Source organism: Tyto alba, unplaced genomic scaffold (assembly GCF_018691265.1).
Source record: "Tyto alba isolate M040663 unplaced genomic scaffold, T.alba_DEE_v4.0 Super-Scaffold_40, whole genome shotgun sequence".
NCBI classification, from domain to species: Eukaryota; Metazoa; Chordata; class Aves; order Strigiformes; family Tytonidae; genus Tyto; species Tyto alba.
The window spans coordinates 21,838,914-21,864,477 of NW_024881316.1; the positions used below are offsets into that span (position 1 = coordinate 21,838,914).

Below are 25,564 nucleotides of genomic sequence, written 5' to 3' on the forward strand. Positions count from 1 at the left end.
TTCTGGTTAGCCTGCTTGTTGTGGTTAGAGCCTGGTTGGCAGCCAAACACCCCACAGCCGCTCACTCACCCTCCCCCCATCCTGGGAATGGGAGAGGGAGTTGGAGGGGTAAAAGGAGACTCACAGGTTGAGATAGAAACAGTTTAATAATGGTAATAAAATGAAAACAATGACAGCAATAGAAAATATAAATGGGCAATGCACAATGCAATTGCTCACCACCTGCTGACCAATACTCAGCCCATTCCAGGCTAATGGTCACAGAATACCAAGATCACACAATCACAATCCCGGAAGCGAGAGAGCCCCCATTCCTGACCACCCCTCCTCTATATAGTGAGCATGATATTACATGATATGGAATATTTCATTGGCCAATTTGGGTCTGGTGCTCTGTCCGTGCTCCCTCCCTACTTCTTGTGCACTTGTGCACAGGCAGGACATGGGGAGTTGGAGAGTCCTTGAAATCTCAGCAGCAGCCGAAAACATCAGTGTGCTATCAGCATTCTTCTCATACCAAACCCCATGATGAATCCAAAACACAGCACTGTTCTAGTTACCAAAAAGAAACATTAATTCTATTACAGCCCAAACCAGGACACTGCTTAAAAATCTTGAGACATTGATGAACTGCTTTTGGATGCTGGTCCTAGACTTTAGACACACCTTACATCCAGTGTAAATGAGCAAGTCCAAAACTCTGCCTGACCATCTTTTGCCAATAGTGGAAGTAATTTTCTAATTCTGAATGTTGTGAAATACTATTACAGATAACACACGAAATAATACTGTCTCCTTCTTAAAGTTAGTATCTGTAAGTTTCACAAAATATCCCACAGAATAAAGTCCCTGGTGTGCTTTGGTCCATCCTCTTGGGTCTTGCCCTCCTGTATTTCTTTGTACTAGGATCCTTACAAATATTCTGAGATCACTGATGTTAAGCAAAATTAAGAATTGCTAAATGGCTTGATAATGTTACATATTCCCCATCTTAGATGATTCCTTTGATAGCATGCAGCCTGCCTCCCCTGCAGTCCTTTTTGTTCCTGGATTTCAAGGACTACTCTAGGCCAGAGCAAAAAGTATCTGCAAATTTTGGCGTGCTGCTCAGCCCCCCTTAGTGTCAAGTCCAAGGACATATCCATAGCTCTGTGGGCGTGCTACTGTGATTTGCTCTGACTCAAGGGGAATGTGTTTTCTGTATCTGTTATCACAGAACCTGGGCAAGGAGTCTGCTGTGGTCTGTGGGCCAGCAGGAACAGAGTCAAAAATGAAGTATGAAAGTCTTTAAGGATATGCAGGATTTCTGCTCTCTATTTCTTGATTAAATATGTTGCAGCCTTGTTATCACATAGATCCTGACCTGCTAGTGAACTCACTTTGACAAATGTTTGTTGCTATCTGTCGTGGTTTAGGCCTGGTTGGCAGCCAACCATAATACAGCAGCTCTCTCTCCCTTCCCCTCCGGCAATGAGAAGGGACAGAGAGCCAGGCTTGGGGTTCAAGATAGGACTGGGATGGGGAAAAATTCCCCTTTATGATCACGAGCAAAAGGCAGACTCGTTAGGGGAAGAAAAAAAGAACATACATTTATTACAGTCACTAACAACAACACTTAACAGAGTAGGACAGTGAGAAGCATTGCCACATCTTGAGAACACCTTCTCCCCACACCTCTCTTCTTCCTGGGCTCAGCTCTGCTCCCGATATCTCTACCTCCTGCCCCAGTGGCACAGGGGCAGGGAATGGGGGGTGCAGTCATCGCTGCCACTTCCCTTATCCTTGGTGAGGGGAGTGTCTGAAACTTGTTCCTCCTGCTCCATCGTGGTCCCCGTCTCACAGGAGACAGTCCTCCACAAACTTTCTCTGACATGAGCTCCTCCCATGGGCCGCAGCGTTCCCCACACTGCTCCGTCATGGGTCACTAACTTTCTCCGACTGGATTCCCTCCCACGGCTGCAGCCCTTCCCGAGCTGCTCCGGCGTGGGACTGCCCCGCATGCTGCAATCCTCCCAGCACTGAATTACAGCAGTGGGGCTACCTTTTCCCATGAGACTCCGGCCTTCTTTGGGTACAGAACCTTGATCAGGCAAGCAGGAGCCACAGGCCATAAATCAATGTCTGCTCCACCATAGATCTTCATGGGTGGCAGGGGGGGGCCGCCCTGCCGTCTCACCACAGGATACAAGGGGGTCTCTGCTCCGGCACACCTCCCCCCTCCTTTCTTCCTCCATTCCTCCACTGACCTTGGTGTTCACGCAGCTGTAGCAACTCCTCCTCACAAGTCCGACTGCCCGTCACCACGTCCCTTCTTAAATACGTTATCGCAGAGGTGCAGCTGATTGGCTCAATTTCCCAAACAGAAGTGGAGCTGGCTTGGAGCTGGGGGAGCTTCGAGAATCTTCTCACAGGGGGCCGTCCCGATAGCCCCCTCCCCTGCCACCAAAAGACTCCACCACTCACTCAACCCAGGACACTATCAAAAATGTGGAATTGCAGGAAGTTGATGTCCCTTGCAAAATCCAGATTTTCCAGTCTTTGGACAACATCATTTGTCCCTGAATACCATACCAAATGCAAACTCCTCCAGAGTGACTGTATTGCAGTTCCTGCTATAGTAGCTCCCAGGCTGATTTGGAATTTTTCAGTTACTCAGTGTGGTGGTGTGACCCTGGCCAGCTGTTGAGCCGGTCCCATCACTTGTTCACTTGCCTCCAGCAGGATGGGGGACAATTGGAAGGGAAAAAGCAAGAAAACTGGTGGGTTGAGAAAGAGACAGCTTAATAAGTGAAGGAAAACAAAATTAAAAAAAAAAAAATAATATGCAAAAGCAATCATTTTCCCCCCAGCACACCAATGCCCATCCAGTCTCCAAGTAACAGCTACTCTGGAAAGATGACGTCCCAGCACAATCTCATACAAAATGGGATATTGTGAGGTGTGGCAGACATCCCTTTGGCCAGTTCAGGTCAGCTGTCCTGACTATGTCCCCTTCTAACTTCCAGCCCAGTCCCAGCCTACTCAGTGAGAAAGAAAACCTCGATGTTGTGCAGGCACTGTTCAGCAATAGTTAATAGACTGTTGTGTTAACACTGCTTAGGTCACTAATACAAAGCACAGCACCATACAGCCTGCTATGAAGAAAGTTAACTCTTTCCCAGCCAGATCCAGTACAGCTAACTGGAATAAATGTTGAGATCCTGACTCTCTGATCTGTTGCAACAGTAGTGAACTATGAAATATCCAGTGCATTACATTTCAGTAATAGATCAGTGTATAAAATCACAAATAATGTTCACATCCACCTGTCTTATTTAGGTTTTAGAGGAAGAATATCCTCACTGTTTGTCCCTTCAGCAGCAATTAGCGTCTTTAATGGGAGTGAGAGACTAGGAATAAACGAAGTACAAACTTTGACCTAAATCTAATGCATGAAGGGCCTAGCTAATCTTTAGAAAATGCTAGTTCTCAACAAAAACCTCATGCATTTCAAGTCCTACATAAATTCAACTCAGAAGAAAATTAAACTAATTTTTTTTCTAATAACTGTCATAAGGCAGACCATCTCATCATTGTGAAATATCTGCAGTATTAGAAGTATCATGGTGATAATAATAGGATGATAACAGTAAAAGTTAGCTTTGAAAGTATCAGATTTTTAATTGAAATACTTTTATGTGGAAAAAAAAAAAGATCTTTTATTTTTCTGCTGAATGTGATAGAGTGTAATAACTATTTTTCTTTTCCTCTTTTCTCTTTGCCACTCAAATTATTTCAAAATTCTTAATTTTGGAAACATTACAAGAGCAACAAAATAAAAAAATACTATGATTCTCTTCTAGCCTGTACTGTTTCAGGTGAGGAGGCATAGCCTGGTGTCAGTGTGTCTTGGCCACAGGACAGGTCTTAGAAGCAAAAAGTTTCCAGTTCAGATATGCATGTCACAAACTAAAAGGGAGTATGGCTTTGTCTGCCTGAGGGAAGAAAGAGTTCTGATCTTCTCCCATGAATTAATGAGGCACGTCAAAAATGAGTCAGATAGATCACCAATTCTTTTTCATATCTCAGAAAAGAAAGAGTGTATAATACTGTTTTATCAGCCACAACTCTTACTGGGAGATCACTGGTTTTCATTCGTAGGTCAGAGCACAGCTCTGAATCCTGTGAGCCACTGTGAACATTGCACTTATTTCTTCGGGGACACTGGGAAGGAATTTTATTTTCTTGTCATCAGATTGGTTGGTGTGTTTTGGGGCTTTCTCACAATGTCTCTGACATGCGTTTGGAAAATCTCTGCAATATGACAGGTGGTAGGAACGTGCTGCAGGTTGTGCTCTTTGGAGAGCTGCATTGCCTGGCAGGCAGGAGTGCACAGTGACTACAGAACAATGTATTCGTTGAAATGATGATGAATGGGGGATGAGGGTTTTTAATAGCTTAGGTAGTAAGAGGACGATGCCTTTTCTCCAGGATACTTAGCCTTCATAAAATAGGACATAATACTATTTCAGACACTGCCTGCAACTGTTTAAGAATGAGAGAGGGCACATTACCAGCTGTCCCCTGGCTGGTGGTGATGTATGAGAAAGGAGTGATTAATGTACAGCTTGTGATCCTGTATGATTTATGCTGGTGATTCTTAGATGAATTCATAGTTCCAGTGCTCCTTGCATCTTATTGTATCACATCGGCATCACAGATTACCTATGTATACAAAAAGATATTTGATAAATAACAAATAGAGTGATAAAGGGGCTCCACAAAATCTACGGGTTTTTTGTCTTCTCTGAAATTTGAGATTTATGCAGTCCTGTGTAAAATAGATTAGCTTGCATGTTTATGGTATAACTGTACCACTTTGGAAATAAAAGTGACCTTTAGATAAAATGGACAAATATATCAAAATCTTAGTTACAATTACATGTATTATAGACCTTTTAAAGCTATGCCAACTACTCCTTATATGTCTTCTACTTATAACTTTTACTTGTACAGCTTCAAATATTCTTTGCTTACTAAGTCACTTCATACTATCTATTTTTTAATTTTTTTAACATTTATTACAGATACTCTTACTGTGCATGAGTTACTATTTAATAGTAAGTGTAATTAATGCCATATATAAGTATTGTGTTGTATAAGACTGCTTTTAGTAATAAAAAATTTAACATTCCTTAAAATGTCAAAAGTTGAACGATATTCTTTCTGCACAAGTGATGCTGCCATAACTACCACCTGTGGAGTTGAACAATTACAGTAGTGGAAAAACTTACTATAGAAACACCTTAGCAATGAATCACTGTTCTTCCAGTACTGCAATTTCCAGTCTAGTATAAAACCAATTGCTGGAACACCAGCAAGACATAAATGATACCTTGGCATAAACACTGTTTTAGATTATACTAAGAGACATAGAATTATACCACATGCAGAAAATACTTTTAAGGATAACCATCCCGGTTACAGAAATTTCTTCCAGAAAAGATTTTATGTGCTGCAGAATCTTGGAGGACTCAATCAAGCTTCTTACAACCACAACACAAACTGTTCTTACTTTGCTTTCTTTACACTCACAATGCAGATTCAATCCCAGTGAAGATATTCCGTGTTCAGTTGTATCGACCAAAACCTCTGCCAGAGATCCCCTTTCCACAAATATCATTGTGACATAACTTCACTTGCTGTTTGATAAATTAAAAGATTATGAATATTAACATATATTAAAACAGTTCAGTTATCTCTTTGACAACTTTAAAAAGAAATGGTGGTGTATGTATAAAAGGAAAGTGAGATTTTAAAGAAATTTTCTTATCATATAATAGAAGATATTCATTAACTCTATTTTTTTATTTTACATTTTAAATAGTTCAGTAGAAAAATGGCTAATAAATATTAATAAGCAACTATGATTTATATCAGTTGCAGATAAATATCTGTTAAAGCTCTTATCTCATAAATGATACAATGTCAAACTGACCTGTCATTGATTATGATATCCCACGTTTACATAGATCACATATAAAATGTTCTAAGTGAACGTTAACAAAGTCAGGATTTCAAATCAAATTTTAATAATGAAAGCAAAAGGAAAACTCTACCTGGATTTGACAACAATATATCATTTACTGTCCCTGAATGCATGTCAATCTAGTACAGAGGTTACATACTACAGAGAATAAAATTCAAGCATAGCTGTGTATCAGTAGGACTTCCTGCCTTCTTGCCCCCTTTTCTTCAATATCCAACACAAAAAAAAAAAAAAAAAAAAAAAGTAATCACTGACTCTGCATATAAATCCAATGTTTTTAATTTTTATTTTGGAGGCATTTGATTTGTATCACATCCTGATGTATCACAGAACAGCGTGTTTTTGAGTATTAAATTTCCAGGATTACATGACCTTGAGAAAAGCAGGAACTATTTTTTTTTTTTTTTTTTTTTTTTTGCAATAAGGAGAAGCCTGTGCATCAAAGTATTCAGCTGTTTTACCAGCTTCTGTAGTTGTTAAGTGGTTAAGTGGTTTCATGGAGATCTTTGTCTGCATTAAAGCATCTGCCACTGTGCTGAAGATTATGACCCTCATGAAACCAGTTATCTGGTTCAGACATGAGCTGAACATTCCCACTATGATCTGATTCTTCAACATATTAAAAGCTATCATGTTGGAAATTCAGTCACAGGTAGGAATTTCAAAAGAAACATATTCTTTGATGTGAAAGCTATTTAGTTGTGGGGGGACCTCAACTCCAGGGAACTGCCTTCTAGTCCTGAATCTCTTAAAAAGGTGTGACAAAGCCTGTCAGAAAATAGAATCAGTTAACAAAGAGATTATTCTCCTTTGACTGATACTTGTATAATTCATTTGGCTAGGACAGGTGACATTTGTATTTTTAATTATTACATCTGCAAAACAAAAATGCTAAAAAATCTCAGATTCTATAAAGTTCTCATGATTCTAGGATAATTTATGGTGCAGATCTCAAATAACTTTTGGTCTCCAGGCACTGCTCTAGGTTTGTCTTTAAGCACCCAAGTCTCAGAAGCTTTCTGGGAGCATTTTTCACCTCCTGTTCAGAAGTGCAGAATTTTGCTGTCAGCATTACAAGAGTGAGTCTGTTGGTCTGGACAAGGAATAATCAATAGGGGACCTGTCCCTGCCTTTGATCATGCAAATAACAGAAATCGAGGGAACTGATGTTCTAGTTGGTACTCCGGGTTTACTTTTTGTCAATAAATTTCTAAGATTAAAACATAAGCAGTCCAGAAGTAGACAATGGTATTCCAGTTTTTCTTCTGCCATCTAAGCACCTCAAAAATAAATTTCTGATTCTAATTATGCCTATTTGTGTTACAGTGTGTGAAAAACTGTGACTTTTCAAGAGCACCACAGGTTTTGGTAGACCTGTCTTGATTTGGCCAACAGACCCTAGAAACCTGGGAAAATTCCAAGCACCTACTGTGATTACCAAATCACTGTGTACCCACAAGCAGGATGTTTAATTCTCTTCCCCAACCTATTAGCTGAGCTGTTGGAATAGCCAGTCGTGCTTACTAGCTCTAATGCACATTTCACTTATAAGAATATTGAAATCAAAGGAAGATTTCTGCATTAATATTGCAGTCAATATGGATTTGGTAACTATATTTGCAGTTAGTTGACTGAAAGAAGTAAACAAGAATGGTTAAAATATATTCTTTCCTCTGGTTACAAAAGCCTGCTCGCATTTTTTCTATGCTTTTTTTTTTTTTTCTTTTTTAAGGTAGTCTCACTTCTATTATGCGGAAAACAAACAACAAATGTGTGACCACAAGGCATCACAGTTCATTCTGTGCTTGTTTCTATGGATACACAGAGGGCATGCCTATAAAGCAAGATGAAGAGATAATGGTTGTAGAAAAGGCATAACTAAGGTAGTTTTCATGAAGATAGAATAAGTAGTAATATCAATACATGTTAGTAAACTGAATAAAAGCCCTGCTTTCCCTGAAGGATTAACAGTCAGGATTAAACATCCTGCCATGTTTTCACTGCAGGTGGTAACAGTGCTAATTAGATTAAAGCTAAATTGAATATGATATGTCTACTTCCATGATCTCCTAATTCTGCTGTGTAGACATAGCCTTGAAACTTTATGGCAAAAATACCAATAGACCTTTCAAATTACCATCCTTCCTACTGAATCAGTAGGGTAGAAGTCTTTCTGTCAGAAGAGTACAGTGTATGTTAGAGACTGAAGAAACACTCACTTCACCCAGCAGTGAACATCTCTACCTGTAAAATATTCAGATATTAGAATGAGACAGTGTAATATCAGATTGTTATTAGCAATTGTTCCAGTATTTACACTTCACATGAATAGACATCATACTGAAGCACACTGGAAAAAATAAAAAATATTCAGAAGACATGAAGAAGCTCAATTACATTCAAAGGTTAATGTTGTCACATATACTGTCTTGCTAAACTTTAGTTATAGACACTATATCCAGAAAACACTCTAAAACCATATGTCTGCATTTTATACACAGCTACTCTAAACACCACTATGATTAAATGTAAATGATTGCATATGTATTTCCAGTCTGAATTTGGGTTACTTTAGTCATTGATTTGTAAGTTCAAGTGTCTAATTTAAAAGAACAGCTTATCCCCATTCCCCTGAATTTTCCAAAATAATATATAGAACCAGACTAACAGAATAACTTCCTGTTATTCTTCTGCATAAATGTAAAGAAATGGATCAGCATCCTCATGTCAAGGAAGAGGAACTGACTCATTTCTCTGAAGGAAGTCTGGAAGCAAATAATGATACTGTTAATGATGCTGTGATGCCAGGGTTTTCCTCTAACATAAATTCTCCTGTAATTTATTTTTTCAAGATAGTCATTTATCTTTTTCTGCAAATAAGTCAGACTACCTGACTTATCTGACCTCTTGAGTGCAACCTAGAGAGAAACTAATCCCATCGCATTTTAAGTTAGTTCTCTTTGAGAAAATGGTACACAAATAGCCTTCTGTACCAATTATAAAGGTCAGCTGCAAAACAGACCTTTTCTGTTGCATTTTGTATTAATTTAGCCTGGTGTATCACCTAGCTATGCTAATTCTTAACAATGGAGCATCTCTAACAGTTACAGTTCTTGCATGTTTGAAAAATGTCAACACTCAGTTTTATAGCATTTGATTTCACAGTTTTTAAGACACCTTATATCCTTCAAAAGTCACAGACATTATCCAGGAACGTGTGAAATTCAGACATGGGGCAACAATCAAAGTAAAAGGTCAACATACAAGACGGAACTCAAGTTATTGATAAAGACTAGATTGTAAGAAAAATTGAAAGCACAGTGATTTCTAACTTTTTACTTCAGGCAATGCTGTCTGTAGTTCTAGTACGCAGCACTTCTCTTGATGTCTTGTTCAAATAGTTGTGCAAGCTTAAGCAATTAGTCTTTGTAAAAGGTTTGTGCAGTCTCCTATACATTACCTTTAATTAGTAGGAGGAGAAAACTGTGGTAGACAACTCAAGATTTGGTCCTTCAAATGCAAGTTCTTAACTGTTTTTTGGTTTCAGTTTTTGTGACCTACCATTGATGTCATTTAAAGAAATAGCCTAGTTTGAATTAGTTGTAGATATTCATATAGAGCCATGGGCAAATGGAATTTATGAAATTTTCCTTAACCTACTCCAGTTCAGTTAATATATAAACAGAAATCATGTGCTGCAGGGATATCTTACTCCCGAGAGCTGGTGGCATCTCAGAGAAAGGATGCACAAGAACACAGCATTTTGGCTTTCTTCTCCTCTCTTATTCCTGACAGTAGAGAAAGTTATCTGGACTACAATGGGAAAGTAAATGATTATCAAAGAGATGAGAAGAGATGGACGGAGGATAGACACTCAGAAGCTTTAAGAGATGTTTTGGTTTGGAAGTCAAAAAAAATTTTTATTTTGTTGTTGTGGGAAGTCTTTATATCACATTCAGTATGAGAGTGCAATGCCTGATGGAGGCCAATTTTACTATTCTTGTTCTAAAAATCACAAAGATCTAGGATGCCTAGATTATTTTTTTTCTCTCAATTTCAGCACCACACATTCCATACTTTCAGTGTAATTAGATATATCTTCAGTGATGAAACACCACTGTTGATTGAGATAAGAATTAGCTCTAGACTTTATCTCCCAGTATATGTGAAATGATTCCTGAAAATCAGTGTTCTTCAAACATGACCTACCAATTCAGATACATCATGTGACTGATCATGTTCTAGTCTGAGGCATGTACAAAGCTCTTTGAGAACTTCCCAGAGTCTTAATTCAATTTGGGAACTTCCCCGAGTCTTACTTCAATTCTCTAGGAGTTATCTATATTAGAGTTAAAGCCCTTGTCACTCAAAGAAACCACTGATTGAAAAGGCATAGAGGTGTGAATTTCCTTCTGTGGCAGAAAAATTACCTTGGTCATTGGTAAGGAAACTTACATTATCTGGTTTCTGCCAACCAGAGAATTTCAGCTAATCTACCACCTTTCATAAGCACTAAATTTGTAGAAAATACATTAACTGCAATTGCTTGTGTCATCCATATATCACCTCAAACATTGTAATAGGTTTAGATTCAGGTGTTAATGGAAATACACTCAGCTCACAACATTCCTAGGATTTGATGTTTGAGAAGCTACAGCCTCCTATGCTGTATATATAGTCAATAACTTAGTTTGACCAGGAGCTTCAAAAAATATTTTCTACAGGCAAATTACTTTTAGCTATATCTCAAGTTATACTCTTTCAAATAATGTGCAAAAATCCAGACAGTGTTCTGAACTGCCATCTTTATTGAATAGATAAGTGATGCACTTTTAATATGTTAATTACAACATAACATGGTACAAGAAAAGTACATTTTAAAATATACGATAGTTTATTTTATTATTTAATCATATTTGCTGTAATGCATAAGCAGAATGAACAAGGGGCTACATTTCTCTAGCTGCTGTGCAAACACAGAGAAAATCTGTCCAAGAATGCTTACTGCTTCTTGGTATGATATGTAGGGAGGAATACTATCTTCTGTGTCAGCTTAAAGAATCAGAAAAAAACCCAACAAGCTCCCAAGGCCCATGGATAAACACCAAATACAATCAAAAAAATAGAAACTAAATGCAGGCTTTGAATAGTCAAAGTGGAGAGATATGACTTTCTCGTTAACGTTAAAATATTGTTGTAAATGTATGGCTCATAGTCATCCAGTTCCATGGAAAGGCATTATCATAACACCTGCTCTGTCCCAGTTAAAACTTCTTATGGCTCTATTAGTTGTCCAGAGAAAAAGCAGAGTGCATGCCTATGTACCCAGTTTTGTGTTTTCATTAAGAAATGAACAAATGAGGTACGAATTTTCTTTTGGCAATCACTGCAAAAAAAACAAGATGCAGATATAATGTGGAAAGATAGAGTTTTCCACATAAATTCAGAATTTATCTCTTGTGATTTTTGTAGGATTATTAGAAAAGGGAATATCCAAAGTGAATGGTCAAGATTATGTCAGTTCAAAGCAGCTGTGGTTTACCTTGTCTCATCACAGTGTTGTCAGGTTCTCTCTCATAGTACATTTTATAATTGCTGTTTTTATTCATAGCTTAGGTTTTGTTTAGTTTTACATATTTTATAAACATTAAAGCTTATATGTAAAAATTACACTCTGTTCCATGCATGTGGTAAAATGATCTCCATTTTGTTGAGCTAGAAACAGAAAGTTCAGGGCCTGAGTTAAAACTTGAAGGACCTGAGATGGTACATAGGATTGAAAAGAAGGCTGTGCATTTGAATGAACAGAAGGTATTGGGAATTAATTGTGTGAACATGGCAAATCACTGTGGGAAGGTGATGATGCCCCCCTATAAATTCAAAGCCTAATTTATCCTTTTATGTGAGTTCTTAGGAGATTCCTGGCTTCCAGAGTTGTACATAGACCAAGCTTACAAGAAAGTCCGATGATCAACTCCTTATGATTAAGAATCTTTCTAAAATAGAAAGGATAATGGGGGCTAAAAAGATATAAAGGAAATGATGAGCCACTAACTATTAGAGTTGCAAATCAGAACTAGTGAGAATGCAATGAAGGAATGGCTATGAAAACTTCTTTCTGTAAGTTGAGTTCAGAATGAAATAGGAAGAGTTTGCATCTATGAAAGTTTAAAATAATAAATACATAAATAAATAATCTGTTTTAGAAACAACAAAAAAATATTAGGAAGAAACTGAGAAAGAGAGGACAGTATAATTGTCCCCTAGATTTACACTAACTTTGTTTCTCTTTCCACAGTAGACAGTTCTGGTTTTAGATTATAGTCATTGTAGTTCAAAATTATTATTTTGTGACTTTAAATTAAATGTTGTTATTTTACAAACTGTTCTAAATTTTGTTCTTCAGTTTTGTTATCTGTCTCCTCATGATCAGTGGGACAAACTGCAGTTGTTCTGTGACAAGAATTTTAAATCTTGGAAATTACTGTTACATAGTTCTATAACCTGTAAATTCATCTAAGATTGGAGTAATCCGTGGTTTTGTGTGAAATATTGTTTGAAAATTCTAAAAGAAATGAGTGGTAGTATACAATGCATGTTTAATGAAAACTGTGCAACAAGCAACATGCTGCGCACCAATGTTCAGTATTACTGCTTTGGGTATGGTGCTCATGAGTCCTGCTGCATACTGTAGATATATTGAAGCAAAGGCTATTTAGGGCTCTAGGGTCTGCTGGAAGAAATTGGAAAATTTCTGTCATAAGGAATTATGAGAGACTTTCAAAGGACAAACAGCTGTTAGCCAGCATGTGATTTCAGTGACAGTTGGAGATCAAGCTTCTAATGTTTATGTGCTTCCATGGTCATGTTTCATATACTGTTAATTTTTTATTAGCAAAATCATAGCCTTTCAACTTTTTAAAAAATTTTTTCATTTCATTTTTATAAATACATTTTATCAGATGATAACATCTATTTACTATTTTTCCCATACAACACAAGGAAAGAGAAAATGTAATTTTAACTGAAAAGACTGAATTGGAGATTGGGGAAAGGAGTAGTGTCAGAGCTAATTACAGCCCTTGTGATGGACCAAGCCTGACAGACCATTATTTTTCTTCCTAGATGTGACCAGGGAATGATTTGCTGCCCACATAAATTGTTCTCACCAACCATTGCTTGCTGTACTTTTTCCTGAGGGATCCTTAATAACCTCCCATCAAGTGTTATGTATCCAGAAGCACTTGATACCACAATTGTGTATCCTCTTGTGTGACAGGGATTGTGACATTACAGGACAGGACTTTTTATGCATCTTACTTTTTAATGGATGTGTATCCTTCTTGTGATGGGGAACCACCTGTATATTCACCGAGTGGAAAATGGAGGTTAAAGATAGTTTATAAAAGACTCCAGAAGAGGCTTCATGATCCTGAAAAGTTAGATATACTGTATGAGATACTTGAATGAGTACAATTTAAAATAAATTTTGACAATCCTAAATTCCTAAAATAATGATATCTTTGAAGATCTGAAATAGATATTCTGCCAATGAACAAGACCGCTTCCTCCTTCATCATTTTCCTAAACTAAATTCTGTCCTTCCCAAGTCATAACTAACTCAAACGTAACTCCTGTAAACATTCTAAATTTTAGGTATTGTTTCAGGAATGGATTCTTGTTCAAGGAAACTCATATACATATACTTACTGATAAGATTGAGCAGATGCTCACTGTTCTCTGGGTGGAATGGGTTAAGCATCTATTTAATTAATTTTTTTTGCTAGGTCCTATAAATTAATTTTCTGTTTGATATGAACTATTTTGTACTCAGTGGTCTCTTTCTTGTATGTTGGCATCAGGCAAGCAAGGTGCTGGAAACTTTTTGTCACTCCTGTTCTCCCTTTTGAAGTAGAATTGGAACCCTCCTACTACTGTGCTTTTAACCTGGATCAAAGAATTTGGAAGATACTTTTAGATGGAAGTTCCTATTTAGTCCATGCTAAAAGCATTATAACTCTGAGTATAAGCCCATCTCAAAGAAAATTTAAAGCAAAAGCTTTAAAAGACTGCACCGAACAAATCTGGAAATATTTTTCCTAGGAGTTTTCAAAATTAATTCAGTTCAGAAGTGGTTTAGACCTGGATTAAAGAGAGCTTGTCAGTGGTTACTCTTCCCCCTCCTTCTTCATTGACCTTGGGGTCTTCAGGATTGTTGCTCTCACATATTATCACTCCTCTCTCCAGCTACAGTTGCGCAGTAACTTTTTCACCTTCTTAAATACATTATCCCACAGGTGCTACCACCATCACTGATGGGCTTGGCCTCGGCCAGTAGCAGGTCCATCCTGGAGCCGGCTGCATTGGCTCTGTCTGGCATGGAGTCAGCTTCTGGCAGCTTCTCACAGAATCCACCCCTGTAGCTCTCCTGCTATGAAAACTTGCCATGCAAACCCAATATGAAAGTGCTTTCAGTGAAAGGAAAGGAAATTCAGCGTGAATCACCAAAGCCTGCAGAATAATAATTCCTGATAGGGGAAAAAATTATTCAAAACAGTAAAGCTGACAAAAGCACTCAGATGTAGATAAGATACTGTAATTGAGGAAACCTGGGTGAAAGTACTAAAGCAGCAGGAAAGCTGAATTGATTTTTGGGAGCTGTATAATACAAGGAAAGACTGGCAGATATATTATATATTAGAGAAACACCTGCTGTGCAGAAGGAAAAGTGACTCCTTTATATATTGTCCTTTGATATTTTTAAGAGTATTGGTGAGATAAAGTTATCCTTCTGCCTGCAATGAGTTTCTGTGGATTTGGCTATTACACAAATATTTCAAAGGAAGATCCTAATCACCTTAACATTATCTTGGTATTTTCTAGAAAGAGATTTAAAAAATCTTTGCATGAAGAGTAATTCAATTTAAAGTTTAAATTGATAAATTATGAAGCTCCTTTCAGTTTTCAGTAATTAAAACCAAAATGGCAGTGGGAATAAATAATACCAACAACTTTTAAATAAACTGAATTACATCTACTCTACTATTTATTAACTGAAGCAGCTTGGGAAGCTGTTCCCACCAACATCCATAGCTTTGTCCCAGATAATATAGTGAGAACACTAAAGGAACTTGTGTCGTTAAGTATTGAACTCACTGTGGCACATAGTTTTTGACATTCTCAGCTTAGCACTGTCATGATTGAAGGGTGTTGAGCATGCTTCCTTTCAGGGAGGCCCTCTCACATACAACTGCACAAACTGCATGAACAGTGCTCTCAGTAGGAATCACAGAGCACAGTGCTCGCACTTTAGAAATGGAAAAAGCACAGGCATGTAGGAAATTATACTCTGTTTTGGAGAACCAAAGCACTGTATCACTAGAATACAAATTATGTCTATGACACATTGTACAGAGGGATTATAAAATTTTCTTTTAAAAAATAGAATTAGTTTAAAAGTCTAAAACTTTGGTTAAATACATCTGTGACTAATATTAATGTCTTACAATCCAGTCTCCTCTGTATTATACAATATTTTTAAAAAATTTTATCAAAACCTGTGTTGGCATCCCAAAGGTGTCAATCTTATACAAAACTTTGATTTTATTAAATCAGGTCACTGATGTAGTACTGATTCAAGGAGAAGAATCTGTATTATTGAATTACCAATATCATGTCATATAATGCAAACACTTCTTGATGATTTTCTTTCCAATCTAATGTCTAGACCAAAGATCAAACAGATATTTTAACATGGGAAATGGTAATGAAAACTGTGTCCCTTACCATTTCAGAGGAGGATTGTAAGAATGTCAGAGAACAGTTCATTTTCCTTACACTTTTTTCCTCATATATCATAAGGCTGGTTCCGTGAGGTGATGGTGCTATTGGAGCATTGTTCTTGTCTCTTCCACTCCTCTTCTACATGTTTTCTGTCTCCTCCCATTTTCTCTCACTGTAACATTCTTCCTTCATATGATTCTGGATGGTTAGGTTTTTTTCTCTATCTACTCTTGGAGTTCACCTTTTTTGATATATAATATACATCATGGCTGCCTGATTTTCTTTTGATGGCTTAGAAATCTGCATCCATACTAACAGATAATGTAGTTTAATAGGAGTAGATTTACAGGGCAAATCGATTAGTGCTGAGGACCCAACATTGCCATTATTCATGTTTCAGGGAGCTCTAATTCACACTAGACCTGGTCTGGCCCATGGACTGTTTGCCCATTAGCAACTGGAGTACCTAAAGTGTGAGCCAATCTTCTGGTGCAGGCTCATCTGAAAGAAATTGAGTTCAGGCACTCTCAAAACCACTCCAAAATCTGAACCAAGACATTTCAACTGGAGAAAACAAGGGGGTTTGTTTCAAAACCATGCTTTGGATCTAAACTCAAACACCAATATAAATATATAACACATTTCAGCAAAACACTCCAAATTTGTTTCTAATTTTGCAGCCTCAAAATTCTAATATTTTCCTTATTGCTTTCATGCACTACTCACTTTCCTCACCTCATGTATGTAATTATCCAATTCCCTTTTATTGGAACCATTCACAGTGTACAGTATAGGCAAAAGACATCACTGTTCTGATTTGCTGTGCCCTTTCATTTGCTTCTTGCATTTATAAAGGTTATCAGGATATCATGAAATCATGAAATCCACTAGGAAGGAAAGAAGTTCCTGGTTATTCAAGCATTGTATGTTTCCTGTATCTGAGATTAATTCAGCAGAATATCAGAGACCTTGTCTTCTTCAAAACCAAGTACAGTGACACTGTTTTGAGAGACACTCATTTGGGACTTCATGTTTCAGTATGCTTATAATTGTGAATTGGCTGTGGTATTTTTTTCTATGTTGTTAGCTGTTATGTTTTCAATCTTTTTATTATTTTGTGGAACGTTTTAAAAACTGTTTTCTTTGTCTCATTGAGAATCACTCTTCTTTGCTATTAGGATGTTATGGCATCAATAGTGAAATATTAGAACATTGCTCATTTTGATAACAATAAATTCCTCATAATCTGTTATGAGACCAGTTATTTTTAATCGTCTCCACAATAGCAAAAGTAAGACTACAAAAAGAAATGACCAGTGTTGACATATACAGCTCAATAGAAGAATGAATGAAAATCATGTTTTTAAAAGGTGAAGACTAAAGTCTCTATTTTGTCAGTTTGCAGTGATGAGCTGTCTTCTCTTTTATAAACAAAACAGAAACATATCTGATAACTAGTCTTAGAAATCATCACCATCAGTTGTAGACTTCCAGGAAAAATGCAGTTTATTGTTGCTTTTTTAATTAGCTGAACTGTGTAATGCTGATATTAAAACCATTGAAAGCAGGGTTCTAAACGCTGCACAAACGAAAGCAATCCAGTATCTCATTTACATTCCTCTCCTGGTGTCTGCAGCAAATCTATAAATAGAATAGGCTACACACAGAAATTTATTATTGCAGTTGATAGCAATTTTCTTTTGCAAAGCTGTCTGGAGGCACTATTCATGAGATTCATTCTGGTAGACTCTCCAGCTGAGATCCTTGCTCCCCAGAACTGCGGGTGGTCAGTTTAGAAACATACTAATCAACTGCTATGCACAAAGACAGTCACAAGACTTACTTATTTCCCTCTTTTAAAAAATACAGGAGTTCTTGCAGCTCCATATTATTTTCTCTGACCTGAATGCATGCATATTATAAGTAGAGATTTTTAGAGATCGCAGTTATTTGACATTTTATTACTGAACATCTTACTAATTATGCTATTATCTGGAAAAACATAATGACTGTGGTTTGATACAGCTCACATCATGTCTTCTGCATTCATACCCACAGGCACATGTGACCTTATCAAGTATAAGACAGACATGTTTCTGTTCAATACTGAGGATGTGTAGTAATCATATGAACTGACCTATATAGCTGTCATCTAATTTCAGTCATAAAACAAGAGGAAAATCAAATAAGACATTTAACGAAATTATAATAATTGATAGATAAGAATGTCTTACACTCCTGCTTTTCCTATCTGACTTTGGTTTTCCCACCATATCTGCCATTGTGCTATCTTTGTATGCTAAAAAAGATACTTGATACAAACAGAATATGCACATTTCTAAATGTTTGTTTGTATAACCCCTCAAAACAGATTACAAGTTATTTTTTCCATTGCCTATTCTAATATTCTTTCTATGAATCAGAACATAAGATATATGAAAGCAGAGATATTACCTGTTTATTCTGATTCAATGTCAATGTAATCACTACTGTAAGCAATCATATTTCAGTTTTTCTTTCATCCTACTGTGTTGTCACTAGCTATATATAATACCTGAATGTACAAATAATGTTTCCATTTGCAAAATAAACTATTAACTTTACATTTTTTGTTTTCACTTTCTTTCCTTTTTTCAGACGTAATAGAAGAGCTTTTTTTCTGTAGCAGTTATTTTGACTATATTATGAAAGCAGCAGCACAAATAGCTAGTAAGATGTTAGAAAAGTCACATATCTTATCGTGTAAGGAAATAGAAATTAAACTATAAAATTAAACCCAAAAGAACCTGTCAACTCAAGTCACCCATACAGCATTCTGGCATCTCTAATGTCAGGTTTACAAGCAGAAAAAAATAAATAAAAATTACAAAAAAAATCAGTTAAGAGTGTAAGAGAGTAATGACAAAGAAGTATATCACAACCAAAAGTCAAATGTCACTGATTTTCTGTAAGTGTAAAACCCATCCTGGTTTTTAAGGGAGTTTTAGTACTTACACATACTTTTTTTGTTTTTAATTTACATTTGTCAGTGATGCAGAAAATTGGTTTTGTGAGTGCCCTAAACTCTACTCTGGAAAACTCTGCCAGTTTACGACTTGCGATGAAAATCCATGTGGAAACGGTGCTACGTGTTTTCCAAAGTCCAGGCGAGATGCTGTTTGCCTTTGTCCATATGGAAGATCTGGCATCCTCTGCAGTGATGGTAAGAACCACATTCTTCATGCATTGGTCATAGTTTCTATAATTCGTAGAAGCTGTGGTAAGAAACAAATCAAATTCTTTGAAGGCAAAACACTGAAAGTGACCACCTCCCGCACCTATAACCACAGCCCAAAATCCAGTCACAAGCAAATAATGTCTGAGCTGAGCACCCTCCCCACATGTTGTTTCATAAGTGTTGGCCAGAGAAAAGGGGAGAGAGGGATCAAAGAAGCTGAGGATACAAGCTAGGAAATACCAAGTAGCATCTGATGTTTTAGTAATTTACCTGGAGAAAAGCAGAGAGAGAGATATGACTGCGAGCTCCTTTGGAGAAATTCATTTCTCTTGTAGTATGATTTTCCTCTACTTAGGGGAGCATTACTTTGTACATTTTGTAAATAAAAGGAGTGCATAAACAATACTTTCTGGATCGTAAAAATGCCACCAGGCGATAAAATTTGATTAATTTCTTAAGCCAAAAAGAAGAACAAATTAAGATTTACCAAGTGCTTTGCTATGAAACAGGAGACAGGATGAAGGGAAATTAATAAAGCAAAGTAAAATGGTCATTTTGACTAATATTATCAGTTGAAGGTCTTTTGTTCCTCAAAGATTGATTATAATGATTGTTTTAGGTCGGAAATCCCTGTGTGTGAGCATCCAAGGTATTCTTTTCCCCTAATACTCAATATAGCAAGAAGTAATGATTGCCAAGTTTGTGTATATGGTTCTGAGCTGATTCAGCAGTGCATATGAAGTGCCTTTTAAAATAAATGTTAAGCAATGTTCAGGTCAGATCAAAGTCTACATTGTCTTTTTCGTCATATCATATACATCTTTAGCTCTTATTTAAAATTCTAATTTTCAAAATTTTCAGTAGATGAATGCTTATGTTTTATCCATGTTTTCATCTAACCCTGATAACTGATAGCCAGTAGCAAATCTGTAGGCAAGTGTATGAAACAGGTATGGTACTTCCTTGGTAATCTTTCTTAACTTGCAGTAGCACTAGACATTGGGGTCTCATGTGATGGGGTTGGTACCTGGGTTAGCCCTTGATAGATTTATTTTCTTCCATATAATTCTCTAATTGGTCTTTCAGTCCATGTAAACTTGATATACAACATCCTATGACAGAAAGCTCCAGAGCTCAAGTATATAGCTTGTGCATCAGTACTTCCATTTGTTTGCTTAACTGTACCAATTGCTAATGTCATTAATGCCTCAAGCTTCTGTGTTAGAACGAATGTTTCAGAGTTGTTCCCTTTTTTATGAATGTTTTCCTGTTCACCTTCTCCATGACTCTCCTGATTTTATGTATATCTGTACTATAACCCTCCCAAAATTATTTCTGAATAGTCTAAGTTGATTCAGTAATTTTTGGACCATCAGCCATGCTGTATCTTTAGCTATCCAGGCTGCCTTTCTTTGTTCCTTCTCTGCTCCACTGCATCCTCTTTAAAATGAAGGTCCAGAGCTGACTGCAATATTCAAGGTGTGATAATGCCACTGCTTTATACGGTGGTGTTTGACATTTTTCTGTTTTACTCTCTGTCCTTTTCTTAACCATTTCTTCCATTCTATTTCCTTTTATGAGTACACTGACATTTTCATAAAACTGCTTATTAAAACTCTTAACACCTCTTTCTTTGAATGCTGATGGTGAGTTCAGAGCCCACCATTCTGTATCTAAGTCTGGGTCTGTTTCTGTAATCTACCCCAATTTACCTCTGTCAACACTAAGTATCATCTAATGCTTTTTCCATGTAGTTGTTCAATGAGGCTCTTCTGCAGCACTTTGTAGTTAGCTGTCTCTAAATTGAGAGTCTGAGTAAAAATTGAGAGAGCCTAAATTGAGAGAAAGTACAGAAATTTGTTATCTTGATTAGACTATAGAGCCGAAGTCTTTGAAAGCACATAAAGAATGAAATTTTATTGAGTGGAAAGGGAAAACTCTGCTTGGATCATCACTCTAAGCAAGCAAAACAAGGAAGAACACCCAGCTTCATAGGCCAGAGTATAAATCTCAGGTCAATAAGCCCAAAACATAAAAGGTTATTGAAATACAAGAAGTTATTTTACTGAACTCTATCTTAAAAGTTTAGAAGGAACAGAAAAAAACTGAGGAAAGACAGAAGTCTTGTCAAGCTGAACTTTGCATTGAAACTTAAAATGATCTGCAAAAGGCCTTTTTATCACATATGTTAAAATTGAATAGAGAGGAGAAACAGAGCCGCAAAACACAGTGAAGACTGGGTGCAGCCTTAGGGAGAGCCCTACGAGCATCAGAACCATACATTTGGTGAGGTATTTTAAGATAATGATAGATTGACTAATTACAATGATAGAGCAATAAAAATTACATTAGAAACAGAAGTCAAATTTAATTGTTTACCAAAACAAAATGAATGGCCCAGATAATTTTATGAGAAATAAATGGTCCATAAAATTTAAAGTCTAGGCACATGCATTTTTAATTAATCATCTCCTGTTTAAAATATACAATAATATGGTCTGTAATATTAAAATTAATAAAAAAGTGCATGTTACTTTGTGTCTGAAACACTGAAGAAAAGCTTGTTTCTCCTAAATGTTTATCAAATAATAGTTGGCCTTCATCACCAAGAAATGTGCAAGATGTTACAGTGATTATTTGATAAAACTAATATAGAAAACGTACCAAATAGAACTGCAGATTTCATGCCAGCATTGCTGCTCCTACTGACAGAGACTATTTACAGAAGACAAGGCAAGAACAAATAAAGATGTGGACTGAGCCACAAATGAGCCCACTGCTACAGGTCTTGCCCATGTCAGAGCTCCAATTGCCATTTGTTAAGAGATGGAAGTTACACTTAGAACAACATCAAACTGTACAAATATGTAAGAAAAAATGATAATAAAACTATTCTCACTATTAAATGGAAAAAAAAATGCTTGGCATGAAAAATTAAAAAATACATCATTTATGGAGAATGTACAACATTTTAAAAGTGATAAAACTATAGGGCTACAGTAAATATGACGAAGCAAAAATGTAAGGACAGATAGTAACTTCTGAAAGACCATCCTATAAATACGTGGAAAAACAGACAAGCTCCTGGGACTAACAACGATTTTTCTTCCATTTCTGAAGCAAATGGAGCATACTGCAGTCTAAGGCTGGGAACAATTGCTCTGACTTTATCTTAGTTACGTTATACTTGTTTCAGACATCAAGAAAAGCTTCCTAAAAGCATGTCCATTTTTCCAAATACATATAGTTTAAATACCTTATCCATCACTGCACATCTTTCCTTGCTTTTATCACTAGATGACCATGTTATTATGATAAGTTGACCGTTATATATTGAAATTTTTCTCAAGAAGCTACATAACTGAGCCATAATGGACCAACAGGACAGGGCATGATAATATAAGAAGAGAGGACAGGCTGCACTCATCAAACAAAGGATACAGCCAGAAAACCATACTGACCGGCCAACTATTTATATGCAACTGTCCCTTTTTGTCACTGTATCACTCTATTTTTGCACATTTATCCATCCCCAAATCACCTAATTCCATCCTTCTCCATACCTTTAATTCCTCCCTTAAACGTCCATAGGTCCTGTGCTATTCCAAAATGCTCTTCATTTGCATCCCGTAATGTGTCCCATACCCCATGGCGGTTACACCCCTCTATCCAAAAGGTATTCTGGCATTGACACATTGTGATGGGTGTCACATCTGCACACTGGGGCTGAGGATCTCCTGGGACAGCCCAGGGAGGGGCCTAGACAAGGTACCTTTTCCTCTAAATCCTTAATTTGTGTTCCTGCCTGCTTTTGGGCTCTGTGCGTCTCTGGGATTGTGGAGATGGACCTGTGGTGGGATAATGGCTCCTGGCATAGGACTGTGAGTAGTTGGGGCAGGGTATTAATTGAGTTCACCCACCTGGCATCATCTTTCTATGCTGCTTTGTGTGTGTGTGGGCGAGCATTTGTTGCATAACCAAACATTGTTGATTTGAGGAGTTAAATGCCCCATGACTTTCAACTCAGGCAGTGAAGTTGCCTGAAACAAGAATTTAGTCACTAAAATAGAAAACGGGAAATATATAGCAATGCACATGATCAATATGCAACAATTTGGAACAGAGGCTATGTCTACATGGGCAGCTTAACTCAATCTCCCAAGTGACTTTAGCTTTTTAAGTTGTACACAAAAGAATCTATATAATTTATACTGAGTCCGGTTGTTGAGCTCTGGCTTTTCAGTAGTTTTTTGTGAAAGCAGATAACATTCAAGCCCTAGTCTGATAAATTTCCTTTCACATTTAATTTAGTAAGAAGTTGTTTGCATTGTGTTTCTTGTAGCTTGTAAATCTCCAGTATTTAGAATCACACTGGTGAATAAAAGTGTTTACAAATAGCACCATTTCAGACCAAATTAATACATATTCTCCAACAGTGCTATGACAATTTTTTTTTTTCCTGTAAAATGCTTTTTAAAATACTTCTTATATATTTGATTTTTCTACTTTTAAAAATTGGTCAGGAAGACATATCAACAACTTTTTATGGAAGCAAGTAAGGATTAGGTTAGCACAAGAACTGCCTGTCATTCAGAGAGGTTTGTCATTTCATAGAATCTAAGTCTTAAATGAATTCCATGGTGCTTGCTCTATCCAAAGAGAAAGTTTGAGCTCAGTTAGAGAGACATCCATATCACCATATTCCAACTCTTTCAAAAAGGGGGCAAATTCTAATTATAATGATTTATGGCCAAATCACTGTTGTTAACATGAAATAAAAGTCAAATAGCTTTAATGAGCCTAAACTGTTAAAATAATGTTATTGTTGTATATCACCAAAATAAGCAAAGATTAGGACATTGTTGTACCTCAAAAAAAAAAAAAAAAAAGTTGTTCAATTGCTACCAACTCTGTAATCAGACTTTTCTAACTTTTCTAACTTTTTTAACACCTTCACCTAACTACAGACTTGGGTGCATTCCCAGGTTGGTACAGGAAACTGATATGGTCTGTAAAATATAAGGACAATATGTCTGAAATATCTAAGCATAAAGAATTTTGATATATAAGACACAGGAATTTTAAAGAGGAAACACCAGGGTATCATTGTAGTGTGGAGATGTGATGGCCTCACAGAAGCAGAAATGGTTCATTCACCAGGAACAGACATGAACACCTGGGCTTCTAAACTCTTGATGTTGTTGTTTATTACATGTTACACAAGAAACTGGGCCCTTCTGGGAAGCTGTTGGTCATAATATGAAGCATCTTCTTAAGCCAGAAATCAAAAGTGAGTGCTTTGTAAGCACAAAGGTAAATTTAAAAGGAGGAGGATTTCAAAGGAATGTGCATTACTAAAACAAGTAATTTTGTCAACTACAGTGTTTTAGACCAAACTTGTGTTTTAGTTTCATTATGAGTTTCACATGCGTACATATGTGACAACATAAAACAGAGTCCTGACATTGTATTTAATAAACACACACTGAAAAGGGCCAGCCATGGAGTGTGTTCAGAGAAATCTGTAAGTATGTTCGCTGAAACATTTCTGAGCAACATTTATGGTAATGGTTCACAGTCCAAAGGTTTCTGACAGGTTTTCTGTAGGATGTATTCCCCTCCCATGTATAAAATTCATTTCAAAGTGCTGAAGTGGGAATAGTCACTTGCTTCAAGCTCTGTAGAGTGAAAATCAGCCTGCAAGAAAAATCAGCCTTCTGTGCAGCTATGTTTGGCACATAATGTCACCTTCAGAGTTGTTTGGGTCTGCAGACTAAATCGTGCAGTTCAGTGACAGCAGACGTCCAAAGGGAATTTCCTCAAATAAAAAAAAATCTGCATCACAAGGGTTCTGGTCAGTGGTAAGAGACTTTGGGGAATGCTGATCAGGGTTGTTCTTCTTCCTGTTCAGGAGAATTTATTTTCTGGGTCATTTGCTTTTAGCTAGGACTTAATTTCCGCCCTCTCCTCCAATGTGAGGAATGTCATAAAGATTGTACAAAACACACATAGATACACTCACACACTATTAATGTCACTGCTGTGTTACCAGTTTTTCAGATTCATATTTTCATCCTTGAGCAGTGAAATCACTTTTATTGTTTCAAATCTCAGCTTACAATCAGAAGTACAAGTCACTAGTCCACAACATGATTACAGAAATAAGCTAAGCTAATAAGGCCCATGGGCTCCATGACTACTGAAGCCACAAGACAAATATAAGGAATACCTAAGTATTTACTGGGTGTGGGGAGGGGAAAGCATACACCTGAATTACCCATTATACAGATCACTAACTCCTCATAAAATAGTCTTCCAGATGTCAGGTCTTCTACTACCACCTTGAACTCTCAGCTGGAACTGCACTACTCTGTGGCTCCAGCACCCCATAGCTTTTCCTACTTGCACTTCCCAGAGATTCCAGTGGGGAAAGCAGGTTGCCTATTAAAACAAACAAACAAACAAACAAACAAACAAACAAACAAACAAACAAACAAACAAACAAACAAACAAAAACTTTAATGTAGAACTAGCAA

At 36.9% G+C, this 25,564-nt stretch overlaps 1 protein-coding gene across 1 annotated transcript in view; it reads left to right on the plus strand.

Annotated features, from left to right (window-relative positions):
- The window catches only part of EYS (eyes shut homolog), a 1,055,438-nt gene that overhangs the window by 977,335 nt on the left and 52,539 nt on the right, over nucleotides 1-25,564 (plus strand). The window contains exon 43 of the mRNA XM_033002767.2: nucleotides 18,841-19,013. Coding sequence (XP_032858658.1) covers nucleotides 18,841-19,013 — 173 coding nt within the window. The remainder of the gene's footprint in view (nucleotides 1-18,840; nucleotides 19,014-25,564) is intronic.